Genomic DNA, 12,500 nt, shown 5'->3' with positions numbered 1-12,500 from the left:
TGCGGCGGCACCGGGAGGGGTGAGGGCGGCGAGGCCGGCGGGTGCTGAAGCGACCGCATCGGCCGCGGCCGGAGGAGCAATAGCAGCAGCCGTGGCGGCCACGGGGCGGGGCGCGGCGGTCGGTGGCCGGGGCTGCAGGCGGCGGAGCGGCGGGGTAAGGTCGGGCTGGGGTCGGGCGGGGCCGCCCCTTCGGCCGGCTCCGGGCCTTTGTGTGGGCCCGGGCGGGCGGGCGGGCGGGCGCTGTGGCGGAGGCCCCGCCCCGGCTGCGGGGCCGCGCCTGTGGGGCGGGCGGGCGCGCGGGGCGGGGCGGCGGGCCGGGCCCCTCGGCCGGGCCGCACCTGCCGGCCGGAACAAAGGCGCGTCCAGGCCCGGGTCCTCCCCTCGGCCGGCGAGCGCCCGCCGCCAAACCTGTCAACGTTCCCCTGGCCCGTCACACCGGTGACAGGCCCCGGAGGCCTTCGTTGTTGCCTCCCCCGGCCCGGCCCGCTCTTTTTTCTCGACGGTTTGGTTATGAACCGTGAAGCGATAGGTACGTCCTTTATGATACACACCTCTACCCCCTCTCACGCTCCGTTCGACCGCGCTTAGGCCGCGGATGCTTGTCAGTGGGCTTGTGTTTCGAGGAGAAGCACGTGTGCCTCACCTGCACGGCTACGAAGGACCGAGTTTTCACAACTCTGCCCATTTCCCTCTCTTACTACGTTCCACGGTGGCAGCGTCCCTCCGCTGTGTGCCGAGGAATGGATCCTGACCCTGCAGGGGACACGCTCACAGGACCGGATGTAGAAGTCAAAGCTATGGTTCTAGAAACACGTTCCAGTGAAACGCTTTCACGTATTTCCCAGCTCACTAGAGCGCTTGAAAAATTAGTGCTGTTTTCTTTTTCCCTACTTAGTGGTGTGCTGCTCCCCAAATGTAATTCAGAAGCAATCTGGACTCAATTAAAATTTTAAAGAGGAGTGTGATTTTTGCTTTATTACAGATTGCCAAGCCAGAAGATTGGAAAGTTTTTTTCTCAAGAAGTAATTCAGGTGAAAACAGTAACTAATACGTGTTATAGACGGGTGGAAGGGCACTGGCCACTTTCTTTAGAATTAGGAAATACTTAAAGTGTTAGTAGTTTACCAAAATCCTCATGATTTATAGCTGTTGATAGAGTACTGTCAAACAATGTGGAAGAATCTTGACCTGGAATACTTGCTGATAAAGTAAGAAGAAACGTAATGTGGGAAGTTCACTTGTGTTAATAATACTGGGCTGCATAGGCATAGACTGTACACTAAACGCTCACCAATATTAAAGGTGATTTGCTCTGAGAGGTAAGATTATGGGAGATTTTTGTTTGTTTCCTTTGAACTTCTGTTCTCCGTGATTTTTTGTTTTAAGCGTGCGTTAATAGCAGCAGCACTAGAAAATCAGGAGAGTACCACATAGTTGGTACACCGTAAAGTGAGTCTTCTTTACTGTCCATGTACATTAACCTTTGGTTGTCAGGCTTTTGTGCTTGTGACTAATCGAGAGGCCCACAGTCTTAGTTCTTTCCCCTTACGGAAAGAGAATTAGTGATGAAGTGCACATAGGCTTACTGAACTTATACAAATAAAGGTTTGTTAAAGGTTTCACTTAAGTGCAAATTTTTTGTATGTGAAATTTTATTGGGGGCTTGTACAACTCATCACAATCCATATAGAAGTGCAATTTTTTTCCTTTAAGCATCTGTGTACGTATATGTGTATAGTATATCTATATTGAGCACCCAATCTGTACTGGAAACTATGCTTTAGGTGGGACACATCCACACATGGCAGTTCCTGTGTCCAGGAAACGTGCAGTCTTAAGAGTTTCAACATTTTGCTGTGCTTTGAAGTTTCAAGGTGATTTCATGTACGAGGGAGGTTTCAAAAAGTCCGTGGAAAATGGAATGCAAAGGTAGTGGACTTTTCCCACGGACACTTTGAAGCCCTTCCGTGCTCTTCCTGGTTGGTTTCCCTCTCCCAGTAATCCAGGAAGCCGCGTGTGCTTTGTTGTTCTCGTTGTAGAAGCGGAGGGACATCTGAGGAGCTGTGATGCAGACAGCATCCAACATAATTCTAGGTGGAAGAAGGCCATCCTCTCCAAGTCTGGTCTTCTGAATACGGGCTTTCTTGCTCCTGCCACTTCGCCCTTTCCTGTCCGACTTCCAAAACACCTTTTAAAAATGTGTTCTTGGCTAAGAAAATATTTGAGTATTGTTTTTACATTGCATCTTTCTCGTATTGTCCAAGTAAATTAATGAGTCAAGGGTCTGGGAGTTATTGCATGATCGCACACTTAAATTTTCACTGGACTCTATAGTGTAATTTTGAATTCCTGCCAAAATGAGCAGGGACTGTGGTGGTGGTGGTGGTGAACCTTGGTGAAATGGTAGGTGGTGTCTCTCCAGTGCTCATAAGGACACTCGGGGAAAATGTTTTTTTGAAATTTAAGGGGGGAGGTGGTTTCCAGACTCTTTGCTCACATGAGCCATTCTTGCTGGGTTTGTTCCAGCCTGTCCAAACCGAGTGTCACGTGAGCTTTGCGTGGTCACTCTCCATTCCAGCTCTGTAATTGGAGTCTGCTCTGGTTGACTGAAAGGCAATTGGGAAGGCATGCTTTCCTCCTGAAACTGACAGTTCTTCCATGTGAGCAAAGGGGCAGGTCAGGAGGCATCTGTGACAAGCTTAAGTGAAGTGGAAGGAGGAGCTAACAGGGACTGCTAGTGCCTGAGCCTTTGCAGGGGTTTTCTAAGTGCAAGACAAGGGAGCTGCCTGCTTTCTCCGGCTCTGTTAGCTTTCCTTAGCACTTCTACTGGAATGTGTTCTATCTACTCGTGCTCATTTTTACTCCTTCTGACTCTTCCTTTCTATTTCCCCTTTCTCTGCCTTGTTCTTCTCTTTCAGTTTTGAATATACTAACTCTGAATCAGCACTTCTAAAGCCCTGCCTCTCCCACTGGCTGCACTTGGCCTCCAGGCATAATGAGGAGACTGGCTTTTCGAGGCGCTGGTTGTGCTCTGGTAAAGCTGGTAAATTACTGATCATCTCTACTCTCTCCCTTTGCTGTCCTTCCTTGCCTTTCCCTCCCACCTTTCTTCAATTTGTGTTGTCCTCTGCATAAAGAATCCCTCGTGTTCATCACATCCCACCTGTGTCCTTGTTTGCAAAAGGTGGGTTCTTCGTTTCTTTGTCTGAATGAATTGAAGCCAGATTGCCAGCTTTTATAAAGCAGACGAATCGGTCAAATGAGGCTGCCCTTTGCTCAAGTCCTTCGAAGATGGTTAGCCAGGTTTAGCCGACTGACAACTACTATACACTGTAACAGACAGAGCTGAGAGGAAAGCACCATCAGCAGGGTAGGTGTTTTTAAACACCATGTAGTCTGCAGTCTGGAAGAGACGCCTTATTTCTTGGTTGCTTACCAGTGTTTTGTTGTTTTCACGTGCTCCTGCTTTGCACCTCCCAGGAGACCCCCACCTCAAAGCCCCAGCCCCAGGCATTATCTCTGTGCTGCCAGTAGCCAGTGCTCTAGTCTGCGGCTTGTCCGGGGGAGTCAGATTATTAATGAAAATGGGATTAGAGTTTTCTTGTAACTTCAGAAGAAGACCCTTGAAGTCACAATAAACTATTGATGCTGTGGCGACTTTTGGGGGTAGATACCCTGTTGTCTGTAGCAGGTCTTTACATCTGAAGTTGTATTTCTGTGTTCCAGCCAAATGCACACATTGTAAAGTGGCACTGAGCCTATTTACACAGCAGGCAGCCCAAAACTGAGAACACAGAAATTGTCCTTAAAAAAGTAAAAGCCCACGGTTCAGCAAGTGTACTAAGTAGACATGTGTTAGTGATCTGCACTTGTAGCGAGGTTCATTGTGCCGGCTGTGGAGAACTTGGCCCCAGCTCCCGAGCACCAGTGTGTAGACACAGCACGTGTCTCCTTTTCTTTGCCTTCGTCTGCCTGGTTTGACACAAATCATCTGTTTTATAAGTTTATTTTACTTGTGTAATTTCTATTTCCAATCTTGAAGATTGCTACAAAGACCTATAATAAAGGCTATTCAATCTATAAATTTCGCCTTTATGATTTGGTGGTCTTAGAAGATAAATAATTGTTTTAAAATTTTTTATTGCAGCAAAAGTCACACAAAATTAAGCTATATTATTTTAATAGTGAGTTGGTATCCTGTTAAGTCACTATGTTAGACTGAGAGTTTTAAAGCTAAACTGTCCTATCTGTATTGAACTCCTACTTGTAATTTTAGCAACCAGTATATCCGTGCGTTCTCGACGTGCTTTGTGTACGGCACTCTTTATAGACCCCCCACGCTGTGCTGGTGCCTTTTGCCCTTCCTGAAGCCATTTCTAGACTTGGCATGGGGGCAGACTGAAGGAACGCTTGAGTGCTTCTGGAAGGCCAAGAAGGACCAGAAAACTTACATCCTGGTGTCCTTCCAAATTACCTCTTGGAACTTCAAGCTAAGATTCCAACATTCCTGGGGCAGAGTACCTCACATAACTGAAAAAGAAGTCCGTTTCTTTCAGAAGAATTTCAGAGTACAAGTTTACTAGTGTGTATGGCAATCCTTGTGAAGTGTTTTTCAGGAACGTCTTGTTCCTTCAATGAATGAAGGTGCATTTTAAACTACTAGAAGGTGAAACGACCTCTGTCTATTTTCACACTGCTCATTTGCCCCCGGCACCGCTTCTCACCCATTTCCACCTCAGAGCCCACCTTGGTGTGAGCAGCACTGGCAGGCACTCTGGAAAGCCCATGGGGCTAACAGCTCTACAGGTGACTGGTGTGGGGCCTCTATCCCCAAGGTCAGCCTGGCTGTCTCAGAGACTGGAGACCAGTACCGAGTATCAATGCATGTGGGCTGAGAAACTCATCCAGGGCAAGTTTAGGGCCAGAAGTAGCTGAATCATTCAAAATTGGCAGTATACTTGCTGAATTTGTTCTCAGAAATGAAGCAGCAAGAGCCAGCCAGGGCTTCCCACAAAAAAAGTCTACACTTATTTTCCAAACCGAGTCAAATGCTGTCCTGAGTGAACCAGAGGTGTGTTTGGTGACAAATAGAAATTTCAATGTAAACATGGTTGATTATTTCTTGTAGAAGAAGTTGGATTCCATGGGTTCCAAGAGAAGAAGAGCTACCTCCCCTTCCAGCAGTGTCAGTGGGGACTTTGATGACGGACACCATTCTGTGTCTACACCAGGCCCAAGCAGGAAAAGGAGGAGGCTTTCCAACCTTCCGACGGTAGACCCTGTGAGTAACTTAGAGGATCCCACTGTTGCTGCCTGCTTTCCCACAGTTCCTCTGCCTTCCTTGAATGGTCGTGGTTAAAAAGGCAAACCGCAAACCAAACAGACTACCAGGGAGTCAGTTCTGACTCACCAGGGCTGTACAGGGCAGGGTAGAACTGTCCCTGTGGGTTTCTCAGACTGCGACTGCTCATGGGAGTAGAAAGCCACCTCTTCCTCTTCGCAGAGCAGCTGGTGCATTCAAACCGCTGATGTTGCAATTAGCAGCCCAACACCATGTCATCAGGGCCCCTAATTCCTTTCCCCCTTTTATGAGAAACATACATTCAGCCAAAATTGCAGTAATGGGATATTGATGTATGACCAAATGAATAAGTAATAGAGTGTAGTCATTCAGCAAATAAGTTTGTTTCTCTTAGGCCAAGTACTGTTCTGGTGGTTAGAACTTAGCAATGTGTCAGATCATGTGGTACGTAGGTTATAGTGTGGGGGAAGAAGAGTGTAAACTAGTGGGTATTTTCAGCTAGGAATGTGCTCTGGGAAGATGAGTTTGGGTGATTAGGTTAGTGTCTGCAACCCTGCAGAGCCCTGGAGGAGAGTTTCCTGCTGAGGGAGGGCTCGCTGGAGACAGACTGGGTCAGGACCAGGGGTGGTGTGCATGGTTGCAGAGAGGTGGAGATTGGCCAGGCTCACTCCAGAGTATCGAGGGCCTTCATAACCATTGTTACAGGTTATAGTTTATTTTTATTCTCCATGTAGGCTTTCTATCAGATATTAAGCAAGAGAGTGGCTATGAACTGATTAACTTAAAAGAGAAAAAAAATCAACAATCACATGAATTTGATGAAAGTTACCCATTAGATCATTAGATTACAACATACACAAAAAAACTACCATCAAGTTGATTCCAACTTAGCAGACTATTATATTAGATTGTTTTAAATTCAGTGGGTTCCTGTGTGGAAAGGTGGGTTTTTAAATTTTTCTTCTCCCTTTTTTCTTTTCCATTTGCCTTTGGTGGGTGTTTTCAATGGGTAGTGGGTAATCCTTATATCTGGTCACTCTGGCGGGTTTTCTCCTCCCCGGTGCCTAGATTGCGGTGTGTCATGAACTCTACAACACCATCCGAGACTATAAGGATGAGCAGGGCCGGCTCCTCTGCGAACTCTTCATTCGGGCGCCAAAGCGACGGTGAGTTGGACACACTCCCGGGCTGGGGAGGGACCTGGGCCTGGCTCTCTGGGCCGAGTGTTTGGAAATTGAGTTTTCTTCTGGAAGGAGTGGGTTAAATGATTCTGGTGCTGAGATTGTTAGCCCTCGTGCCGTCAGAGCGTGTTTTAAAATTGCTGATGGAAGAAAGTGGAAGCACTGCTGCCATCATGGTTGAGAGGGTCCATGTTTCAGAGTCCGCCACAGCACTTTTTTTCACCTTGCTTGCCCTTGCCCTGTGTTCCAACCAGGTGAAGCAAACTGCCTATCCCCCCTTTGCACCTGGACTCTCGGTCCTACGTGGGCTAGACTCCCCTCACTAGCAAAGAATGCCAATATTCCTTTTAGAACCCTGGCAATTGAGTCATTTGTTCTGAAAACACCCGTGAGTGTGGTAGGCAGGATCATGGCCTCTGCTCCTTGGAGCCTGTAACTATGTTAGATTGCATGGACAAGGAGTTCTGGTTGCTAATCAGAATACTTCAGAATACCGGTAGCTGGGGTGTACTACCTTGGATGAACCATGTAGGCCCAGTGCAGCCCCTCAAAACCACTGCCACTGAGTGAATTCTGACGCACAGTGAGCCTGTAGGACAGAGCAGAGCTGCCCCGTGAGATTTCCAAGTCTGTCAATCTTGCAGACTGCCTCATCTATCTTTCAGGGAGCAGCTGCTGGATTTGAACCTTCTGTTAGCAGCCTGATAATTAACCACCTTTGCCTCCCTGTCTTACTGTCTGAGGAGGGAGATTCAATAGGGAAGGGCAGCAAACTAGAATGGATGCCAACGGGTTAGATCGGAATTGGTGATGTTTGTGTGAGTTCATGGTTTCCAGCGTGTGTACATTTCCTACCTCTGTCCACTGAGACAGCTTTGGAGCAGCAGCGTCCCAGTCGAAATGAGTACATCTAACACCTGGACCTTATGTGTAAACCATTCACCACTAACAGCAGCCAGAGTGAATTGGGAACTAGTTGATTTCAAAGGCTGCGCCGGCACAATGAATGCATTACCTGGTGTGACGCTGGAAGAGAAGAACTCGGTTCCATGGAAGTAACGTCTCGAGCATAGAAGCAGCGCGTAAGGCCTGCAACTGGCTAGACCTGGGGTGTTTTGAGCGGAACAATAACCAGTAATGAAACTGGAATCCATGCGTCTGTTCTACTGTAAATTTTAAAGTTGGTAAATTGAAAGCTTGAGGAGGAATGGGCTTTCTATAGTCTACTCTTCTCCATTCAGTACCAAGAGAAAAGGAGACGCCTGGCTAACAGCGTAACCTGGCAGATGCCACCATAGTCAGAGTCAAAGTGGCCGCCTGGGAGGGTGCAGCGAGGAATGCAGCTTTCTTTGCTGTGAGCGTGCTGCCCAGGACACTCACTGGGGTTCATCTTTGAGGAGCAGAGTTGAAATGGACTCAGTGGCAGTGAATTATTTTGAGTGTTTGAGAGTTTATTTTGAAAAAGAGGGCATAGGGCAAGATATGACAAAATAACAATGTATAAATTACCAAGGGCACATGAGGGAAGGGGGAGCGGGGAGGGAGGGGAAAAAAAAAGAGGACCTGATGCAAAGGGCTTAAGTAGAGAGCAAATGCTTTGAGAATGATTGGGGCAGGGAATGTGCGGATGTGCTTTATACAATTGATGTATGTATATGTATGGATTGTGATAAGAGTTGTATGGGCCCCTAATAAAATGTTTTTTTTAAAAAAAGAGAAAGGGCATTTTTAGAAATTATTTTTTATTTCTAATTAGAGTGAGTTAGGCGGCGGTCACTTGGAATGTTGATTATTACCCTGTACCCCAGATAATTTTGAAATAGAGCTTTTTGTAAGCTTTGGATTAATGCCATCTAAAAACACACATATATATTTAAATAATAACAGAAATCAGCCAGACTATTATGAAGTGGTTTCCCAGCCCATTGACTTGATGAAAATCCAACAGAAACTAAAAATGGAGGAGTATGATGATGTGAACCTGCTGACTGCAGACTTCCAGCTGCTTTTTAACAATGCCAAGGCATATTACAAGGTAAGAGCACCACATTTGTTTCTCCATCTGGTGGGAGAGTAGGGGTCTCTCTCACTGTGGTTTCACATGTACTGTTTACCTCTTCTTACTACTTCTCTGAAGAGAAGGCTCATTTCTTTCTCGCAGTGGGACTGGGGTTGGTCCCACCGAGTGTAGAACTTTAGGTATTCTTGACCCTAACTCTCCCTGGGGTATGTGTGCAGCAACCAGCTTCTCCCGCGGGGATTGTCTTTGCACAAGTTGTTGTAGAGGGAGTGTCTTGAGGAACTGGTTTCCTATTGGGATAAACAAATGTAAGAGTCTCATACTTTATAGATTATCCTTTTGTGTGTTGTTTCAGAAATCCTTCTAGGCCAAAGTTTATGAAAATACTCTTCTTTTACATTTTCTTCTAAACGTTTTGTAGTTTTAAGTCTTCAGCGCAGCTGGGCTTGATTTTTGTGGCTTCTGTGTGGCAGGCAGGGGTCTGTCACCAGAGCCTCGGCTTTTTCCTGTTTCTTTTCTCACATGTCACACGCTCATGCTCTCACTTTGTTTTTTTCCAGGAGTTCAGGGTTCTGATTCTGGGCCTTTAATTCTGTTCCTCTGGCTAGTTTATCAATTTGTGAACCACTCTATTGGTTTTCCAGCATTGCATTAAGTAATCATTCCTGGTGGAAAGATACAGACATGATTCAGTTCCTACCCCTTATTCTACAGGAACAGCAATCTTCACATAAGAATTCAGTAATTCAAAAATGGAAATCTTAGCAGAACAATCATCAGATTCTACCCTTTATATCTCTAGTCTTTAAATTGTCTGTCTTAGTGTTTTCGATTGTGGCTCATAAGAACCCTATAGTACAGAGTCGAGCTACCCCTTTGAGTTTCCAAGGCTATAAATCTTTACACGTGCGGATAACCTTACTTCCTCCCTCAGAGCAGCTCATGGCTTTGAACTGCCGACTGTATGAGGTCATAGCCCAAGGCATAACTCACTATGCCACCAAGGCTCCTGTTTCATTAATAACTCACCTTAATTGAGAATACCATTTATCTCTGCCTCAAGTCTTTGTGCAATGCGAAAGCACATAAGTAAAATGTTATTTCAGAATTATTTTAAGACATAGAGTTTTTGAGGAGGATGATCCTTCAGGTGTATGCTGTTGGGTCTTTTACACGCCAGCAAGGAAGTGCCCTCCCGGGTCTCCTAGGGTGTCGTCTCTGTGGAAGCAGATCATTAGGTCCTTCCTCCTGCAGAGCCACGGCCAACTTTTCCGTTAACAACCGACTGCTTAACCATTGCACCACCTTCAACACAGAGATTATTGGATTCGAACCTGAGTTTTCAAAACTGTGTCTTAATATACATGTCTCTGCTGGACTAGGGTCCTTAAAAAATAACGACAATTGATGTACAGTAAAAATACTAAAGTCATATTTTGTTTTCTTATTCTCTTTGCCAACATGTAGCCAGATTCTCCTGAGTATAAAGCTGCTTGTAAACTCTGGGATTTGTACCTTCGAACGAGAAATGAGTTTGTTCAGAAAGGAGAAGCAGATGATGAGGATGATGATGAAGATGGGCAAGACAATCAAGGGACAGGGACCGATGGGGTCAGTGTGCGGCTGGAATGGGTGCTGGGTGTCCTTTCTGTGGGGTGGGCAGCTGGGCTTCCTGGGTAGTTGTATTTGGAATTGGAAGGGTCAACAGACATGTGGCCATAGACTCCCATCCAATTTGAAGAAGCCTAGGACACTGTGTGTGTGTGGGGGGGGGCGGGGGTTTCACGAATTCCTCTTAGACTGTGCTTTGGTGGCTCACTTTCGAAGAGAATCTTCATTTTATCAATGACTAGTCCACTATTGCTAGTGTAAGACATCATGTAGACAATGTTGTGGTGATAAGTCGGAGAGGCAGGCTGGAATCTGTTTGTAGGTTACACTGGTCATTGTCTCTAGTACATGCCCGGTGTCTCCCTGCCTTTGGGACATGGCCCTTATGCGTGCCTCTACGTAGAACGTGCTTTCCTTGGTTCTTCTGCCTGACGTTTTGTGTTATTACTGTAATTTGAGGAATTTTTTATTTGAGAAACTATTTAATAGTCACAATTTATGTGGGGATTTCTCTCTTGTTCTGTTTTGTCGGGTTTTTTTTGGGGGGGGTGGAATTGGGGGATTTCTCTTAAAAAGTACTTTCTTTTTTCTCTTTGCTCAACTTTCCTCTTTCCCCCAAGTCTTCTCCAAGTTACTTGAAGGAGGTCCTGGAGCAGCTTCTTGAAGCCATCGTTGTAGCCACAAATCCATCAGGACATCTCATTAGCGAGCTTTTTCAGAAACTGCCTTCTAAAGTGGTAAGTGATATGATTAAAGACAGGTGATTAACAGTTGTGGGCTTGGGCTTTGTTTGTGTGTGTGTGCTTCCTCCGTTTTATGAGTTCTAATAAGTAGAATCGGGTTGAAGGAATGAATGTATTGGAGACAACACACCCAAAGGATATGTTCGTTTGTTAACATGTTGGTGTTCCATAATTCATGACAACTCGCATGGTTGTGGATGCTGCCATCGCTTAGCCCTTGTTCTGGAGGGTTCTTCCACTTGTGCTTGCCAGTGGCTGATAAACGTAAATTGGCAGGTCTGCTGACAGGCCACCTGTTCACAAAGTGTGGAAACTGGGGAATCAAGTCAGATGGTAGGCTGCTGACTCAGACCCCAAGGACAGGACAAAAACAAGCCAAAGTAGCATCCAGACCAAGCGGGAACTACGAGGACCTCACCCCCAGAGAAACCAAGGCTGGGGACTGAGTCAAGATACATCCCACGCTCCTCCTGCCATATTAACAACATAATGACCAACTTGCTCCAAACTGGGATCACCAGCATTAGCATAACAATGAAGATTTAGCATATGTCACAAGACAGAGCATATTAACACAGATAGCTAGAAGGCCAGTTCAGTAAGTCACACCATCTCCTCTAACCCTCAGCCACCTGCTGAAGTTGTTAGGCGCTGTGGTGTCCGTTTTCACACACACAGGCCAGGTGGCAGAAGAACTGGCCGTAGGGGGTTTTGTTTGTGTTATGCTCAGCTCAGTTTTATGTTTTAAGTTTGTGTACTTGTATTCGCATAAGACTTTCCTTTCCTTGAAGAGCTTTTTTCTTTTTTTCATCATTTCATTGTCTTCTAAGTGTGCAGAGAACATTACTATTCCATTCAACAATTTATAATTTATATGCATTTTGTTTTGTGACTTTTGTTGCAACCCCCTCGGTTTAAGCATCGTCCCTTTTCCCTAGATGTCCTGTTTCTATTTGCACATCTTTTCTCCTTTTCCTGCCTGTGGACTTTGTTTTTAGGTTGTTGGGGTTTGTTTTTTGAAAATGTTGCTCTTTTGGTCTCCTGTGGTTGATTCTTCTGAGGAGCACATTCCTCACAGGTGTTAGCCTTCACTCTGTAGGCCACCCTGTTGTTTGACTGAAAGGTGATGGGGTGGGAGGGAATTCAGTTCCAGGTTTGAAAGGCTGTCTAAGGGCCATGGGCTCGGACCCCACCAATCTTTGTCAGGTCAGTCAGTCCCTGCCCTGTGTTTCCCTCCCACTCCATCTTTTAGCTGGCTGATCATCAGCATTGAAGACCTGGGATTGTGGTTCACCAAAATTGGATGTAAAGTTTATCTTTGTGGACTGTTAGGCCAATTGAACCTAAACTCTTAAGATCACTTACTTTTCTAGCTGCCTCCTTTCCTAGCCCCTATATCTCTTAAGAACAGGAACCCTGCCCTATTGGCATTCCTATGCCTGACCTGCGGTCAGGCTTCAGCATGTCGTGATGTGTAAGAAGTGCATGTTTGATGAGTGGCATGCACCCCACCCCCACCCCTGCCCATTCATTGACAAACTAAAGGTGTGCCTGTACTAATATTAGGGCAGATGTCACATTAGAATAAAGCATACAAGCACAGATCTTTTGGGTGTGTGTCTGGTTAGAAATAGATGATTATG

At 46.0% G+C, this 12,500-nt stretch overlaps 1 protein-coding gene across 13 annotated transcripts in view; it reads left to right on the top strand.

Annotated features, from left to right (window-relative positions):
- Positions 1-21: 21 nt before the first annotated feature.
- The window catches only part of PBRM1 (polybromo 1), an 82,069-nt gene continuing 69,590 nt past the window's right edge, over positions 22-12,500 (top strand). For 11 of the 13 annotated variants that reach the window (XM_075547495.1, XM_075547494.1, XM_075547491.1 and 8 more), the window contains exons 1-6: positions 22-154; positions 5,129-5,281; positions 6,371-6,468; positions 8,371-8,518; positions 9,971-10,114; positions 10,735-10,851. In XM_075547495.1, the coding sequence (XP_075403610.1) occupies positions 5,144-5,281; positions 6,371-6,468; positions 8,371-8,518; positions 9,971-10,114; positions 10,735-10,851 (645 nt within the window). In that variant the 5' untranslated portion in view covers positions 22-154; positions 5,129-5,143. Of the gene's footprint in view, positions 155-344; positions 530-982; positions 1,032-5,128; positions 5,282-6,370; positions 6,469-8,370; positions 8,519-9,970; positions 10,115-10,734; positions 10,852-12,500 lie in introns of those variants that run through there. The other 2 variants (XM_075547483.1, XM_075547484.1) reach the window with 2 other exon arrangements.

This window comes from Tenrec ecaudatus, chromosome 4, assembly GCF_050624435.1.
Source record: "Tenrec ecaudatus isolate mTenEca1 chromosome 4, mTenEca1.hap1, whole genome shotgun sequence".
NCBI classification, from domain to species: domain Eukaryota; kingdom Metazoa; phylum Chordata; class Mammalia; order Afrosoricida; family Tenrecidae; genus Tenrec; species Tenrec ecaudatus.
The sequence above is the reverse complement of the archived record's forward strand: the minus strand, read 5'-3'. Positions and strand labels throughout refer to the sequence as shown.